Source organism: Colius striatus, chromosome 1 (genome assembly GCF_028858725.1).
Source record: "Colius striatus isolate bColStr4 chromosome 1, bColStr4.1.hap1, whole genome shotgun sequence".
NCBI classification, from domain to species: Eukaryota; Metazoa; Chordata; class Aves; order Coliiformes; family Coliidae; genus Colius; species Colius striatus.
Genome location: NC_084759.1, coordinates 114,806,275 through 114,824,990, shown reverse-complemented (window position 1 = coordinate 114,824,990; position 18,716 = coordinate 114,806,275). Strand labels below are relative to the sequence as shown.

At 38.6% G+C, this 18,716-nt stretch overlaps 1 protein-coding gene across 5 annotated transcripts in view; it reads right to left on the bottom strand.

Moving 5' to 3' along the window:
- The window catches only part of CBLB (Cbl proto-oncogene B), a 133,707-nt gene extending 115,954 nt beyond the window's left edge, over positions 1-17,753 (bottom strand). For 3 of the 5 annotated variants that reach the window (XM_062003814.1, XM_062003829.1, XM_062003836.1), the window contains exons 1-3: positions 16,697-16,804; positions 16,364-16,522; positions 7,283-7,533 (exon numbers count right to left, since the gene is read on the bottom strand). In XM_062003814.1, the coding sequence (XP_061859798.1) occupies positions 7,283-7,533; positions 16,364-16,522; positions 16,697-16,726 (440 nt within the window). In that variant the 5' untranslated portion in view covers positions 16,727-16,804. Of the gene's footprint in view, positions 1-7,282; positions 7,534-16,363; positions 16,523-16,696; positions 16,805-17,091; positions 17,333-17,650 lie in introns of those variants that run through there. The other 2 variants (XM_062003806.1, XM_062003822.1) reach the window with 2 other exon arrangements.
- Between the last annotated feature and the right edge of the window lie 963 nt (positions 17,754-18,716).

Genomic DNA, 18,716 nt, shown 5'->3' with positions numbered 1-18,716 from the left:
CTCCTGTACATTTCAATGAATGAACTGGATATTTCCATCTATCATGATCTTCATCCATATCTCATTCCGTCTCTCTTGTTCTGAACTCAGTCAAACTTCAACTGTGTTAATTGAAACACCTGATTTCACCACTTTTCAGATTAAGGTTATTTTCTATTCTGAACAGATTTGTGAAACTTTCTTTAAGTTTAGATAGCAAGTATGTCTTCTAGTCTGATTTTTTATCAAGCATTATTTAGATAAAAGGATAATCACTGCAGCACACCTGTTTATATAAACTGCCTTTACATTACTTTCACAGACAGGTAAAATATCTTCTACTAACTAAAGAGCAAGTGTACCACTTAAAAGTTATTACTCCCAACTTTCTTTTGAATTCTTTATAGAAGTACATTTTTATTCTTTCCTGTTTCTAATTCTTAATGGAAAACAATGCCACACAACATTACAGAACAAAAACCATTTATTACCCAAAATTAAAATTAGATCTGCTCATAAAACATAAGTTTCATTAAAATGGACACTTCCTTCTAGAGCACTCTCTGTGTTTCCTCTTGCATGACAAGTAACTGCCATTATGAAGGCTACTATTGAAGACATCCTAAAACAAATACCTAATCATCAAATATAGAATATTTCTGACTGAGAAGAAAAAAATTCTAAAAAATCAATCATGCATTCACAAGTGAATGACAAAAAACTCCTTCATATCCATTACAGGAGTCTTTCTTTCTATATGGTAAATTCAGGAGTCAGTGCTGTCTGTTCTTCAATAAGATCCTCAGGTTGCTATCTTGATATGATCAGATGGACTTTACCACACCTAAGAACATATCTCTATTTATAGTTGGCAGTCATAGTCTGCCTCCACAAGCACAGCTGTTCCCTGTAGAGACCATGCAGACAAATATGGTGAAGGGACAGGGGAAACTAAGCTGTTATAAAGCAGAAATGAGTACTAGTAGCCTCATTGACAAATCAGAGTATTACCAGACCTCTCTGACTGACAGTACTGCATTTTCAGAAAACCACCTATTCTACCCAGCTCACTTTGTCACCCTGTACTGCCTTCTAAAGCTGGAACAGATTAATGTAGAAAACTATGTCAGCACAGACATACTGTATAATCCTAGCAGGAGAACTGTGATTAGGCTTACCAAAAAGCAAATTAATGTAACACATAGAAAGTCTACAGGACCGATTCCCCTGACTTAGTGTTTTTTTGAGAGCTGCACACCTGCACCAAGAAAGTATAAATGCTATCACAACTTAATTTGGCAACATGATCATATTCACTTTTGAGAGGTATAAATGAGTGTATCAATGTGAGAAGGAAAAGACCCTCACAACCAGTCAAACTCTGCTCAGATATGACTGTCAAGATACGACTGTCAACATCATATTACTTTTAAGACAGTCTTTGAAAGCCACCTTGCACTAACACAGAAAATGCTGCCTGCTTTTCTGATAGAGTGAAAAGGAAAAGACAGATTAAGTGCCCTCTTCTACCCAACTAGATATGAATCAAGGATCGAAATCAATTAAAAGGATTTACAAGCCATTACTTTTTTATTTGTGATCTTTTTGTCATTTTAAAATCCTTGTCTCCCTCTGCAGTGTGAATAAATAGTTGCCTTTAAGTTATATTGGTGCTAATACTTCCTTTGTTCTCATTTGGTATTACCTTCCCTCAAATATTGAAGATGATCAAAAACATCTAAAAATTTAAATACTGCCTTACAAAAACTGCAGTCACACATCTTGCTTGCATTTATGTTAAGAACAAGCTGTCATAACACTGTCCTACTATTTGTAACCTCCACATGTTCTTACCTGCTCTCTGCAACAAGAGTCTCTTTGTCTTAAATATGTGTTTGTGTAAGAGTCATTGTTTAATTTAGACTGAAACGAAAAATAGCAAATGGCTTGTGCTTCACCAAATTTGCATGGAAGCTCAATTACTCATGTAGCTCAGGTATGCCAAACAGTTTCTTTAAGGTGTTTTGGTTCACATCTGTTTTTATATTGCATCTAAGGAATATAATGGAAAGAAGGTGGAAATTCTCATCAAAACAAAAAAGCTTCAAAAAAGTAATCTTATTACATTTCTTTCCCCAAGCAACCTCACCCAATCAAGTCAAGCACTCTTTTTTTCCCTGAAGAAGCCTCTTTATTAGAGGCTATTCATTGTAGTTCCATTACCAATTACCATATCATAGGTTATACACTAAAAGAGAGACCTCTTTTTTTTCTAGAAGTAGCACAGGAGTTCATGTAATGACTCAACACTCCAGAAGCCTTTCAAGCAAAATAGAGTGGCTTCTTTTCCTAAAAATCTAGTCAAGGAACCATTGAAAAAACCACAGGTAAATACAAGAGAGGTAAGGACAAATACTAGCCTCCTTTGCCCCAAGTTCAGCAAGATTAGAATAAAACAGTCAACATATTTGACCTCAAACATATTAACATAAGTACAGGAGTTTACAGGTCACATCAGACAACAGATTTTTGGTATGCAGAGCCTAACTGTTCAGCTCCGAATTTACTGAAGATCAAAAACTACACAATATGTTTGGAAAATGGGACAAATCACAGGATTCTAAGGAGCCGATAACTTTCACTACAAGACCACAAATTCAAGTCCAATTCACTCTAGTAAAAGTTACCATCCTCACTATCCAATAATTACTGAGTTATCTATGAGACGTTAACAGCCAAAGGAGACTACGAAAAGTCTCATGATCTTTTACTGAACTTGTACATTCTTTTTGTCAAACAAGGAATCCACTAGTCAGTCTTCACTTGCCCAAATAAAACCCTCCTGAATTAAAAATACACTCTTCCTGATCCTTCTCTCAATCAACAAAATGTCATCTGTCTAGAGACACAAACAAAGCTAAGTTAAAACTTCCTAACTGCCTGTAAATAAAACAGGAAGGCTGTGGTACAAGACACACTAATTGAAAAAAGCAGGATAAGCTACCTCTCACACAGAAATACACAAACAGCTGTTACTATACTGCAGCCAACATAACTTGAAGTCCACCCTAATGCTTACCCTTGTAACTTCATTAAGTCTGCACTTTCAGAATAAGGGAATGAGCTAGAAATTCCAGCAACAGAAGGTATCTATCGAGAATGCTGCGTACTTTGATGTGCCAGTTCAGGGACTTGATTCAAGATTCTTAACTCAGCTCAGTTAAGAAACTCACACTGGCGGAAGAATATATATTTTTTTATAAATCCACTAACCAACATGAACAGTAACAAAGGAGAACTTGGTCTATTACTTGAGCCATAGATATACAACCTACCTAGAAGACTGTGAGAACATAAGAACTGTACACTAACAGAACACTTAATCAAGTCGTAAAATCTAGAAACATGAAATTTTAATCAAGACACCAAATAGCCAGATGTGTGAGGGAGTTTAGGCAAGACTTTCTATATAGGAACAGGATTTGGTTTGTGATTACCTTGAAGAACTTCCTTGACTCAACTTTCCATATATGCACATCTTTTTCTACACTGACCCCAAAACTACTCCAGCTCTTCTCCAATTGCCATCTTTATCTGTACTGCCATCTAAGGAAATACGCATCTCTCTTCTTATCTTCCTCTTCCACTACTTCAATGACACTTAAAAAGAAGTAGCCAATTAATTTTGGCTGAACCAAGCAGCATTTAAGAAACTATTAAACATAAATATACACCCTCATTTTATACTTTTCCTCTACCCATATGAAGGGCATACAGCACAAGGTATGCAGTATTAAAACAAACAATGACAAGTTCCCTCTCAATGTATTCTTCAAAGGACATGATTTAGAGATAAACACAAAAAAGCTCACACTTGTCTCCACTACTAAGAAATATGTGTCTCAGACCTGAAGACCATGTCCAGCATCTTGAATTAATCCAAATGTAATCTAGCCATAGACACCTTATTCCTCCTCTGGCCTTATTATTGTAACTTAGGTGCTTGATTTCTACACCTGGCTAACATATTTGTCTGGAAAAACTGCCAGCCTACAAAGTTTTAATTTTGTCTGGATGGATGATTCTGGAATGCAGCAAGACAAAAGGAAGCTTGGGCTTCACTAAAATTATGCTTTACAGTTTCAGTCTACTTCCTAATAAATAACAAAGAGGTAGGAAACAACAACAACCGAGACTAAAAACCCCTATGCAAATCAAAAGCCCTGATCTTCAAAGACACAGAAAGCCTTTTCCGAAGAGTAGATGTACCTGAACCAGTAATTTCAATAAACCAGTGTTAATAACCTTTAAAAAATAAAACGACACATAAAAACCGTCTTTACATTACTTCATACATAGCAAAATCTCTGTACAGTCTATATCTAGAAGAGAATTTATTGAACATCATCTCTTACTTCATTAAGCAAGAAGACTATGGGAGGACATAATTGTATACCAGACATCATAGCCAGAAGGTAGATGCAATTTGTATATAGTAAACAAACCTGTAAGCCATACTTTCACTGCCTAGCAAGACCCATCCTGTAGAGTACAGGATGACAACAACTACTCAAACAGCTATCACATGTTTGATATGGAACACAGAACAGAGAAGCAACACCATCGCATTGTAAGCTTTTCTTTTAGCTATTTGCACATAGTTTGGCCACAGTGTATCTGGCACACTATCTTGTTTCATCCACAGGATCTCTGGGAATTAAAACTCACACCAAATTCTTAACAATATAGTAATTATAGTGTCATCAGGCAAATAAAATCACATGTATGTTGTCATTGGTTCCTAAATGTACCATTACTATAGAAATTAAAAGGTTATTCAACAACCCCAATAGGTTAAAAGCACACCAATCAGATATATACACAGAATGTTTTCAAATACAGCCAGTTTCTCTTTTTTATGATGACCTATTGTTGAGAGACAATAATAGAAAATGAAACAGAAATGTGAGAATGAAAACCACAGAAACTGCCCAGGTGTCAACATGAGAGGCTTTTGGCTTGCCAGTGTTTTTAAGTTGACTACACCTACATTTCCCAGTCAGTTTACAAACATCTTCAAAAACACTTACTTAAATGATGAATCCTACATTTGCATTATAATATTAACAAATAATCTATTTAGGTAAACGTAGGCATATTTGGAAGCAAAGAAGCTGAAAACAGTTTATTTTACTAACCAATTAACATGATTAAGCACGTCAAAGCACTGTGGAGTAAACTGGTATATCTTCAGTAAACAAGTATGCCTTCATTCAACTTTAAACTAGGACATGCATACAGATATTTTTCATTAGTAAATGAAAGTCACAAAGATGAAAAAGTTAACTTATAAAGGCATGAACTGCTGAAACAATGCTTACTATTTTTTTTTGCTTAAGCCTTCTGACTATGTCAAAATGCAGTTTGCACAGAAAAACACAGCTAACAATTTTAGCACACGAGAAACACTTCTATTATACCGTTTTCCTCAAGCTTCAAACTCCATCAGTCAAGCAAAATAATATACTTGTCACTTTCTGAAATACAAATTCAGAGAGCCTGAAGTAGTTACCGTGATTCAGTGCACTTCATTACTATGTTTTGTTTTAAAATCTGTCCTCTGCAATCATCTCACAGGAACGGCCCAAATAAATGACAGCAAATATGGTAACTGCAGCTTCTACAAAAATTGTTTGCTTGGAAAAGACATCCTTATATCACCACCATTATCCTTGCACAGTAAATGAAGTGGGTAATTGGGAGAGAAGAAAGCAACTCTAGCAATTAGATATAGTTATATATAACTATAACTATATTCACTGCCTGAATGACTACAGAGCATACAGGAGACTGGTTTTGAGTGACACTGAAACTGGGTTTAATTTATTGCTAACTGTAAGCAAAACCAGAAGTAAATCTGGGTTTCATACAACATAGGGAAGTCAAAATAAAGCCTGTTTACATAACACAACCAGTTATGTCAAATTTCTCTTACCATAAGAAGTTCTTTCTTAGCAGTAAAATGACTTCCATACATAAAACAAATAGGATATTAAAACCAGAACTCATAGGCTCAGTGCTGGACAATTCTTCCATAGGCTCTGGTAAGAATTTATCTACAGTGATAAGTACATTCCTTTATGTACTTATAAATTCAAACAAACAAAAAAATTGAAATCTTCAGTCATCACTAAAATATTGAAACAGTGAATTTTGCTCCTTTTATGCAAATTGATCCAAGTATACTCACAACTGAACAGTCTTCAAATACTTTAACAAAATTCCTTAGATGTTAAGCAAGTTTCACACATCGCATCAAACACAGAAGACTACCACAGATACTGAATAGCTAAAACTATTGCTAAAGATCTGTAAGTATAAATCAAATGCAAGAACAGTGACATTTACAAGAATGTCGATGTTTCACTGCTTCTACAAACACTTTCACCAGCTGTAAAACTATACTGCAGTCCTGTCCCTGAGCTCATGTGCAGACAGAATGGCAGGGATGCAATCTTTCATTTACTTCCTCTCTATCTCCTTTCCCCACTATCTCCTTTTTAAGGGGGAGACTCTCCTAACTTTTATTTGAAGAGCTTTAAAGATGTACCACGCACAGCAGAATCTAATTGTCACAACACAGCTACATGCCTTCCAAAAACAAAACTTCAGGCTTTGCACAGAAGTTCTTGACCTATTAAAGTATTAGGTAATAAAATCAAATATTAAAAACCTCTTCACTCACTACCAAGAGCACACAAAGTGGACATTAATCTCCATTTTAAAAACTGAACCACTGCAAATCAGGAATCCATTAGGTTTCTAAAAACGTTTATAAGCACAAAACTAACATTATCATCACCTTATGCTAACATTACACAATATCTCAAAAATGTGAATATTGTTTTGCTCCATTTCATCATTCGTGAAAGCATTAAGTCAATGTCAATCAGGGCTCCCAGATTTTTGAGAATTTGGGTAGGAAGGTCAAATTCAATCCAAGTAACAGTCATTCTCTCTGCCAGAGGATAAACTAGATATTGTAAGGCCCTGTGAATAAGTAATTACAATGAAATGAATGTTTTATGAAGAAAATGCACTTGGTTTTAAAGGTCACAAAGTGACAAGAACACACAGTGGAAGAAATCCAGCAAATTACTGACTGACCTGCAAGGTCAACGAATCCGAACAATAAATATTTCTGCTCTTTAAACAATTTTAAATGTCAAAACAGAATAGCTGCAGACAAACAGTGTTAAGAATGCAGACAAGCAAGACATTCTACTTAGTATTTATCACTTACCTATCCTGTGACTGCTCCTCATACATTCTTTCCTTCCCTTCTTTGAAGAGTCTTATAGCCCGTTTCGATTTTTTCATGAGACTGTCAATGTAGATTTTAAAATATTCATTCTCACTGAGTTGCGCAAGTTTCTGGTTGTCATCATATTTGCTCAGTATAAGTCGCAAATGCTGGTAAGTGTCAGGTAAAATGTCAAGTATGTAAGGAGGGCTGTTTTTGAGTTGAAGCTTTGGGTTCTGGCACAATCTTACCTATAAGCAAAAACAAGAGAATGTAAAAGACCAAGGAATATGTTGGAGCAAAAACTGATCTGACATCTTAAAATTATTAACTGTAAGCATACTTCTCTAACCTCTGGGTAAAAAGAATAAAATCCTACTTCATTTATATTCCATGAAATCCCAACATAGTCTCTAACATCAAAGGATGTAAAATTTAACTTAATCCTGTCACATCTATGAAAAGCAAACAAGATCACTTACATAGTTCGGGGTTTCACGTTCAAAGAAAGAAAGTCTTTGCCTGCTTACTTATATGCTAAGGAGTGTATTATCAAAACACAGTACGAAAATAATGCAGTACTTTCATACAGATCTTTTTGCTGCAGGTGAACTTCCCTATGGATGTTTAAATATCTATTAAGAATTGACCTTATAAACTACCTTGTTAACTTCTGGCTCTCTATCCAGCAATATAATCTCTTGGAACCTACGGGAATTTAAAGTTTGAGAGGTTTACACATATAAAAATGGTCTGAATGACACCAGTGGTTCAAAAGCTATATAGTTAGGACAGATAGAAATTAAATCACTCAAACAGGTATCATAAACCAGGAAACAAAACACTAAAACTCCATGTTTTGCAGGTCATGCCTGTAACAAGATAAAATCGTAATGGACTTGGAATATTATGTTCCTAAATGGCAAAAGATTTAATAATATATACTACCTAAAAGTTTCACATGAATTAAACATCTTTATTTCCTTCTAGTCTCCACTGGAAATGTTTCTGGAAGAAGGTGATATTGGTATTGTTTCCTGAACATATATAAGGTTAGAAAAATTATCTCCTGGCTACCTACATTCTCTGGTAGTTTGTTCTGTAATTTTGGTATAGAAAGCAAGAGTTTGAAACTAACAGGTAGTTTGAGTGCTATTGCACTAAGCTATCCATGTGTGTGTAGCTGCACGTATGCAGATACTTATGGAAAAGAAATTAAGTCCATGTGGTATAGAAGTTTTATAGATATCATTTGGAGATTGCCACATTATATATTAGTGACTTTGATATTCTTTTGAGGTAAATAACGAGGCTACAAAAACATCTTAATACTGCTGAAAGCAGATTCCTCTTCCCACAAAGTGCAGTCTTGAACATTTCCAGAGGTGGAGGTGGGGCAAGACACAAGTTTGTATACTATAACATTCATCTCCCTAAACTCAAACCTATATTACTATTGCCGACTTCTCCTTTAATTTCTCGATCTACACTATTAAGAAATTCATTGCCTTAAGACTGTTGCCACTAACAGACCTTCACGAACCACAAACAGCAAAGCAAACATGTAATTGCTTTTTCCTCTCTGAATCGCACACAGAAAAACACACCAGGCAATTAACTGGGGTCATAGTTAGAAAAAGGGAGACAGACCATGGACAAAAGTGGACTAACATGTTTTTAAAAAGAAGTCTAGCACAATTAGAACAGTGAAAACTAACAAACACTATAGAAACATTAGCACCATTCAAAAATGGTATTTAAAACGTTAACACTTGCAACAGCTTCTCTCAATTCACTGATCCATTGTTATTTTAGTAATTTATTTTATTCTTTCACCTAGTAGACCAAGTAATGGATCAGGAACCCTTCTTATGTGTTGTAGAACAGAGAGAGCTTCCCACAGAGAAACCTACCATCTCAGTAGGAAACAAGAAGAGAGCAGATGGATGTAGGCAAATATGAATACAGGAGCATAAAATTGTTCAACATGTCAAAGAGCGGCTCAGGGCACTAACAGTTAAGTATTTCTAGATATAAATAGCAATTTTTCAAGACAAGCTCATAAAGAACTCGTTCTAAGTTGAAGATGAAGCTGGAAAGAAATAAACAAAAAAAAAGTAAAGCATAAAGATGTTTGGTCATGTCTTCATGAGGTGATGGAGCCTGGAACTGCAATCCATAACCACAAGAATGACACAGAAAGAGATTCTGAAACTGAAAATAACTTGTTTATATTCCAAGTGATAAAGAGGTTATCAGGATAAAGGACAACACTGTCCAAATCATGGGTTAGGAAATGCCTGCAGCTGTATTCTCAAAGAATGAGAGATATGATGACATTATTTCAATGTCAGAAAAGCAAAGCTGAACTTACTGGTATTCAAAATGGCAAGACCAAGATAATAGATTTAGGTGAATGGATTGATCTGAAAGATTCAGACCATTTTCAAAACAGCAATTAAAGTGAACGAGTCTGCCTGAGTGAAAGCAGGATGATGGTGTCACCCCAGAAGATCAAGGAACTAGGAAGAGATTTATGAAAGAGATTAAACATTTTCTTTTAATTACGCTGAAGTTAAGCTGATGAAATTCTTTAAGGAGATTTCAGAAACATGAGAAAAGAATTCCACATATGTAGAGACCTGAAAATCATCCATGCAGAGATGCACATGAATTTTTTTGTAGAAGAGTTAGAAAAACTGGAATTCCAAAGGCACAAAAAAAAACCTTTATGAAAAACATAGACATTTTTCATCTTAACTTTTCTGAGTGATGAGTTTGTGAAAACTTGAAACAATATTGATGTTCTTCCCAAAGCCAACTACAAATAGCACAAATCCATATCACTGATAAGGCATTACAACTTTCTGGAGCAACAAGCACAAGAGGAAAAAAAAAATAAAACAGCTGAAAAAAGTATTTATTTAGGGGGAAAAAAAGTCATAAATGAGAGTAGGCCACAAGTAGATAATACAGCCATCATTCTGAGTTGATTTTTTTGTCCTAACAAATCTCATGAACAAACAGTAAATTTTCTTTTTGTAGTCTACCTTCTCAGATGGGCCAGGAAGTAGAATTTATGTGGTTTCATATATTAGAAATACCTTTAAAAACACCAGGAAAAATGCAAACTGCTTATGCTGGTTAGTATATTTTCAACAAAGTCCACTCAATTATAGAAAAAGAATACTTACTTATAAAGGGGAATTAGTTTCTATTTCAGATGTTCTAGAAAGTCATCTTTAGGCCAGTATCATTACATAATCATATACACATCAAAACAAGATCCTGTGATCATCATGGTTTACAAGGCTTCAAGTTCTGTTGAATTTATAGAGCTAAATACAGCACATTACCAGAACCTTCAACTCCAGAACAAGTCTTCAAGAAAGTCGTACAAAATTCTACTACAGTACAATTCCATCAATCTTAATGCATTTTTATTGAAAAAAGTGCTAACATTTAATTCAAGACTGTGACCTAGTCAAGTAGTACAAGATTTTCTTCGCTTCAGAGAGTCCACAAGGAAGTAAGTTTGTAAAGAAATGGCTGGTAAAACATATGGTTTCCAGAGTCAGGATGTCCTGACACACACCACAGCAGTTCACAATTAAAAGTAAGCAATAAGAAATGACATCTGCTGACGCAAAAGATTTACCAATGCACCAGAAGTGGCACACATACCTTTCTTCAGAAGAAAACACAATTCAAACCAAAACAACAACAAAAAACCCTCAAAAAATAAAGATCTCTGTATTGCCCTTTACAAAGCAACTCTCACCAACACTTCAGAAGCAGGACGTGAATCATATCACTGGGTGATTTGTATATTGTTATGACTGGAAGTAAGCATGTATATATTTAGCAAGCATTCAGTCTAAAAATTGAAGAGCAGTCAGTCAGCAAGTTAGTAAGAAATCTTGTCTCTCACTGAGCTAAACTGAGACAAAGCTAAGGGCCTTTGAAAATCTCACTCAGGGTAAATCCAAGTATTTACTCCAGAATCACAGAAATAGAGTGCAAATGTGATTGTGAAGTACTAAGGCATTACCCTAATCTACCAGAAACAGATTTTAAAACAGTTAACCCGGGAACTTCCAGATAAGCATACTGTAGTGCCTACTGTGGTGCCTATGGAAAAACAAAACAAAAACAATAATAAAAAAAACCCAACCAAACTTAAAAAAATAAAAAAAAAACCCACCACTAAACCCACTCTTCCCTCCTCTTCTCTCTCCCCTAAAAAACAAATATCATTAAACATCACTACTCATAACATTTAAGATATTTGACTTAAAGGCATTATTTCATGGCATCTTCAGAGGTGAGGATAATGGATGCTTATTATATTTAGACAGTTAATTTCTTACAGAAAACTTCTGTTCACTTTTTAAAGCAAAAAAAGTTGAAAGCCCTGAACTCGTTTGATAAAAGAACTTTTGTTCAAAGTATAGCAGCCCTAACACAATCTGTTTAAAAATCTAATGTTAGTCAAAGACAATACAAGGAAAGTAATGCAGCTAAAACAGAGTAAGTATACAATGAGTAGGACATCCGGTAAACACTGTTTTGAGTTGCAGTGAATGGACTAGAACAATCAGAGTACCAGTGCCCACACATTTCCAAAACTAGAATACAAAAGGAGTATCTTCTGTCATGCAGTACAAAAAAGTCAAAGTACTAAAAAACACTGACACACCACAGATGCAGCTCTGCAGTAAGACACTATAAAAACTCTCCAGAAAACCACAACACAGAATGCTACCAACAATGAATTCTGAAGAACTTCATCAGGGAGGGGTTAATCAAGAAAATTCATGAAAACTGAAACATTGTGTTGCTTCATCAGTTATTTCTTCCCAACAAGTTACCTTAATTGCAATGCATTTTATTTTCCAGAGAAAGATGGAAAGATGGGGTTTTGTTCTGAAAGAAGCCTTCTCATCAAAATGTAAGATGAAGTGACCGATTACCAATCTTTTCAGCTGAGAGCACAGCAAGTGCTTAGCTATCACACTTCAGCTGAGCCATAGGTTTCCATACTGGAGGAACGAGTAATAACAATACTGACGCTGCATACGCACAGGATAGCTGACTTCGGAGGGTCATTTATACTTTCTTCTGATGGGAAAAAATAGAAGTTTCTATTTCTCTGTTTGAATTTTTGGTCTTTTTCCACAGTGTAGGCAGCACATAAAACTTCCTATGAACTTGACCAGGTAACATATTGAGGAATACCATGGTTATGGCAGTTATCTTTTCTAAATAATTAGTGTAACAATGACATGCAATTGACCTAGATGGTTGCACATTAAACTAACAACTACACAAAGTGCTGCAAAGAATAGTGTGACTCTCAGAGGTCAATAAAATGAGCTTCGGAGACATTAATTTGCTCTTAGGTAATTCTTAAATAGCAAATCAAACTGCCATCCCTGGTCAAGCAAGCATGTAACCATGAGAAAGTGCCAAACAGTTCAGACGTTATTGTTTATCTTCACAGTAGAAAACCATTATTTTCAAGTACAGTGCGCAAGAGTACTGAGAAGTAACTAAAAGTTGCTGAAATATTCCCATTTTTAAAAATTCTGTTCAGAACATCTCACAAGTTGATCAGCCTGAAACCTACAACAGTGAAGTGTGCACCATAGTACTGCCAAGTATAAACAGCCCAAGCAGTAAGTTACCTTCAATACTTCCACGTTTAAGTAATAGGCATTCTCTCCCAACTTTGTTCAAGGTAACCATTATCCTCTATCGATAATTACAATACACAGCTAGTTTCTATGTTTTAAAATCATTAATGTTTATAGTATCAGAAAACAAAATCTCATATAATTTGTGCATAGTTTAAAGGAGAATTTATTTGTTAATAATATTAATTATTTATTTATTTACAGGATGCAAACTTTCTAAAATACTCATTATGTTTCAAAAAGAGTAATGTGTTTTCTACAAGCTCAGAGAGATATAGTCAACTTGCTTATACAATGTTAGCACCGGAATGCAGTACTAGCCTTCCAAACCATAAAAGGAATATTATTCTTTGCATTGCAAAGGAATTAAACAAAATATTTTTGGTTCCTAATGGTAAAGCTACTACTTCCTCATGAGAAAAGTAGCAAGGAAATTGGACATTGATGCAAATAGATGATATCTCTTTAACAATGCAGTTAGTATTGTAAATTCATTTTAAAAAAGACATACCAGGAAACCTTAAGTACAAATTGCAGTGGATGAAGGATAAAAGGAAAGATGTGACTATAAGATATACAATCAAATAACAATTCACGTTCATTAATAACGTATTTTTTTTTTATTACTATGCTCTGCAAGTACGTTGCTTACAGTATCTTTTACAAATAGGACTCAAACCAAGAACACTATCCAAATCTTCTGTCCTGCTAAATTAACTCCTTCAAAACCCTTGTGTTTTTCAAAGTGCTAACAGAAGTTTAAAGAGAAGACACTTAAGGAGAACTGCAACCTTCTGTCTATTCTAAAAGCTAAGCACCAGTCCATGGAAAACAAACATTACTATGAATTCTGAACAATTCCAAATCATGACACACAATCAATTCTACACAGAGAAGTCTGCACAGTATTTAAATAGATTCAACTTTTACATACATCATAAAACCACTGTCACAGTATACTTCTTACAAGGTCAGAATATTTGTAGTATTGGTTAATGTCTTATTGTTGAAAACAAAAAATTAATACAGAAAATTTCATCTGTCAAGAGAGTAAATTACAGACAAAAATGAAAGAAAGTTAAAGAATGGTGATTTGAAGGTAAAAAGGAAGAAATGTAAACCAGAAATTATTGAGCTCAGCCCCTAGTTTTTAAGACTGCTCTTTTTTCATCCTTTGGTCAAGATAATAGCTTTGCTTTGCTTCCATTCTCCCTTTCCTTAACATATTTAGAATGGGAAAAAACTTTAGCTACCTCATTGTAGCAAAAAGATAGTTATCACAGCTATCATAGTTAAAGAATAAACAAGGATAATGACTGTTATTACAATTGGAAAAATAGGCCTCAAGCCCCAAACTTACCATGGGTGGCACCCCACTGACTTTGCAGAGCCTACTACCTTCAGTAGGTATTCATTTGATCAGCAACTCACTATGGAAATCAGTCATACAACACACTCCAGAAGGGATTTGAAACAACAGTCAATCAAGCAGATTTCTGATTTTAATCCCCGGTTTTCATCTAGTCAGAGGAGAAAATGACCTTCCTGTGACTACTGCCACATCAGGCTAAGAGTCTTAAATTTATTTGCCAACAGATTTTTGATGTAACATTTGCTCAAACGCATCCCTTAAGAACCAAATGCTAAAAACTCAAGCAGCAATCTACAGCATTCTCACTCTATGACATCATCTTGTCTGGTATACTTTAATATAATTTGGAAATAAAATTTGATTAACTGAGAGAGCAGCTTAAAGAGGATACATTAAAGATCCAAGTCGAAAACATAGCCAGTAAAATCAAAAAAGGAAGCACAGTGCAATGTCCAGCTTTTCCGGTGACTTCTATAGATCAGGCCTTACTGCCTGTTGTGATGTTGTGTTGTAATAGCGATAAATACAGTTATCCCACATTAGCCTGTGTAAAAGCAATTCACAAGCTCAACCAGTGGAGTTAAGATCTTCTGGTAACATAGATTTGCAAATGGCCTGACACACGGGGAAACTGAATTCTGTGTTCCCCTACATGGTTTCAACAACAAACCAGAAATCCTGTTTTCCAAACCAAAACCTTCCTTCTACTGAAGACTGTCTGCTTCCAAGTATTTATATTTGCAGTTCTTATTTACAACATGCTCCCTGTTTACAGCATTCTGTTCATTAGCAGCGAAATGTAAACAATGTATTTGTGATCATAGACTCTTCTATCAAGGCTGAGTTTTAAGTCTATAATTATTATCAGAAATTGTGGTGGAAATACAGCAGCTATTCTTGAAATATTAAAAAGGAAAGTATACAGGACTCAATCGAGTACTTCAAAATTGCCACCTGTCAAAGTACATTACACAAAAATCTCTACCACGTCAGCATAACTACTTATGAACTTTAAGAAATGTTAAACATCTGCATTTTACAAAAGCCACAAGGAAAGCAGTTACACTAATTTCCAAGCAATCACTGAGTTAAAACAACATAACTGTCTTGTCATACAGACCCAAGGCTAATGGGTAATAATCCTCTCTCCCTAGCACCTTCAAGCTCTCAAGTATCAAGTCAGATGTAAAGCAGAGTGCCTCCTGAACAACCTGTGTTATAATCAAACTGTCCCTACCATTGGTAAGGAACTGTCTTAGCTAATCTATTGTCAAAAAAGCTGTTATTCTGTACAACGCTAAAAAAACCCACAGCCTATCAGACTGGTTCAGAGAACTATAAGATTTTGAAAACTCTGGTCTGCTCCCTCACTTCCTGAAAAATTAGTTTCAGTACGGTGTATCTCTACTTTCAAAATGAAGAGTAGAAATACTTAAGAATCATTAAAATGCAGAACACACACTGAAAAGTTAGGCATGCCACACTAATCTGTTTACTAAACTGACAAGAGTGACATCCTCCAGTCCCCACGCACATTCCTAAAAGCACAAACACATCTATGTTGCCATCACGAGCATGTCTCACAGGATGATTAGCTTAACTATGTTTCATACTTCAGAGGTCTTGTTTGCAGACTAGCAATGTGATCCAACACGGAACACACAGAATATGTGATTACAAGTCTAAGTTAAGCAGCTTTTCGTTAGGACAGCTCTTCAAGTTTGAGTCATTTTAAAGGATCTGAAAATAACAATAGCCTAAGGCAAACACGTACATTTGTTTTCCCTCCACAAACCAAGATTAAAAAAAAACATAGCTAGAGGCTATAGGGAAAAAAAAAAAAGGAAAAGAGACAAATGGTGCTTAAATAACCTAAACCATAAGATCTCTCACTTCTTGAGGCACAGGCAGCACAGCAGTTGGAGCTGCAAGAAGACTCATTTCCTCATGTGTACCTATTTAAATAGCCCCATTATTCACTGTGTATATACGCAGTCGGGCAGAGACACTCACCACTTTGTCCATAAGCTTCCAGGTCTTCTCCACGGTCCTCCGGTCGGCAGCTGCCTGCTTGGGGGGGCCCACAGCATCCTGAATGGCATCAATGAAGCCCAGGATCCGTCCCTTGCGCGGGTTCCGGCCGTTGAGGGAATTGGCCATCTGGGAGCCAAGCTGGCCGAAACGACAGAGAAAAAAAGACTCATAAGGTGCTCCGAAAACATCTTGTCATAAAACTCGCCGCAGCCAGTGAGGTAACACTTCCTTCTTCACGGGCAGGAAAGGGCAAGACCAGGGCACGTTTAGCAACAAGTTTAACTTTTTCATGACAAACAGCGTAAAACCCACCTGGCCCGAGTTTACATTGGCAGAAGCCATCCTGGTTTTATTGTCAACAGCAAGAGCCGGGAGGAGGACCCCACCCGCCGGCGGCGGGCCCTGGCCGCCGCTGCCCGAAGGCCCGGCCCACCCCACGCCCGGCGCCGCGCAGCTCCCCAGCCCCCTCCGACCTCTCCACTGGGGCTGCCACCCACCCCGCCGTACCGCGGGTCAGCGGGCACATGCCCGTCACCAGACAACAAAAGCGGAAGACGCGCAGCGACCTCGGCGGGGAGAGGAGGAGGAGGTCGGGGGAAAGCAAAAAAGCTGCAAAGGCAGCAGGCAAAAACCCGCAAAGGCAGGCGAGCGCCCGGGCAGCGGGGGCAAGCAGGGACGGACCTCGCTCCCGGCGCAAGTATACGTACAGATTAGTACCGCACGGCTTCCTGCGAAGAGCGAGAAGCCACAGAGAAAACCCAGGAGCAGGGTGGGGGGCGGGAGGGGGGAGACAAGCTCCTCTGCCCCCCGCGGCGGCCACTTCTCTCGTCCTCTCCCCGGGGCGGCGGCGGAGCGGAGCGCAGGCCAGGCGTCTCACCAGACGAGGCTCTCCTCCGGCGACGGCGGCTGGAGGGCTTCACAGCCCCGGCATACAGGCAGAGCGCATCCCGCGCCGCCACCCGCCCCGTCTTGGCCGCTGCGCCGGGGCCGTCCGTCCGCGATCGCCCCGCGTGAGCGCGGCGCCCGCTCCGCGCACACGCCCCACGCCCCGCAGGACGCTGTACTCTGGCGCTGCCGCTCCTGCCGCTGGTGGCGGGCGGCCGCTGCCCCGCAGGGCATAAGCATGAGGAGCTACTGCCCCACCACCCGCATCACCCTGACCGCAACACAACACAGCCCGCCCGGCGGGTGGATGTGCGCGCGTGTGTGGAGAGAGAGTCTCTATAGACACATGCAAGAGAGAGATATAGATATATGCACACGCACAGGTCTGTATGTGGCACCGCTCGCAGCCCCCGGCAGGCTATGGTCTCCCCTCACTCCTAGAAAGTGAGACTGGCTCCCCAGTAGCAGCGGCCCCACTCCCGCCCCCTCCCCGCGGCGCTCCAGCGGCCGCTCCTCTCCTCGGAACATGCCCACCCCCAGGACAACACTCAGCCCCGCGCATGCGCGCCGCCAGCGGAGCGAGAAAGGGCGGGCAGCAGCGCCGCGGGACCAGGCCCCCTGCTCATGGGCGGGAAACCAACGCCCCCAACTACCAATCAGAGCTGGTGGCTGCGTTTGATTGACACGCGCATCAGCAAATGAGCGTGGAACCGGGAAGGGGGCTGGGTGAGGGCTGGGCGAAGGCGCTGGCGGTGAGGAGGGGGAGGGAAGCGATACGAGAGCTGACCAGTGGGTGAGCTCGGGGGGCGGGAGGGAGAGCTTCCGGTCCCACCTCGTCACGCCTGCCCGACAGTTCGGGCGCTGAGAGGGCAGTTTGGGGCCTCTCGTGGGGTTGTTGGGGGGACGTGGGCGAGGACCAGATTCGAGGTAGACCGTGACATTGTGCCTGGCTGAAGGGTTCCCAGGGACTAAAGATACGTCTGGGGGCTGTGGCAGCGTGTACTACCATGCGCTGGTGAAGTTGCAATGCCCCAGCCTGCTGAAGCTCCTGTGTGCCCTAAAAATCTTATTGCTGCCCTTTTGAGTGCCTTGCCTTTGCACTTCTCTTCCATGCTCTTAAGAGTTTCCTACATTTGGGTTTGGGGTTTCTGTCGTGGCCACAAAAAACAGGAACTTTTCCACATTTATGTCTGGTTTCTTGATTTGTTTTGGTTTGGTTTGGTTTTTTTTTTGTGAAGGGGAAGGGTTTTCATTAAGCAAGTGTTGAAATTTCTCATGTTGGAAATGGGTTGGAGGGCTATACAAAGCAGTGAGGGGCATCAGGCTCACCTTGCTGCTCTGAAAGGTGCTGAGGGAATAGGTAAACTCTTCCTAGTTAAAAATTTTACACATCTTTATTTTGACATGAGCACTTTCCATGAGGATATGGTAAATAAGATCCAACTGA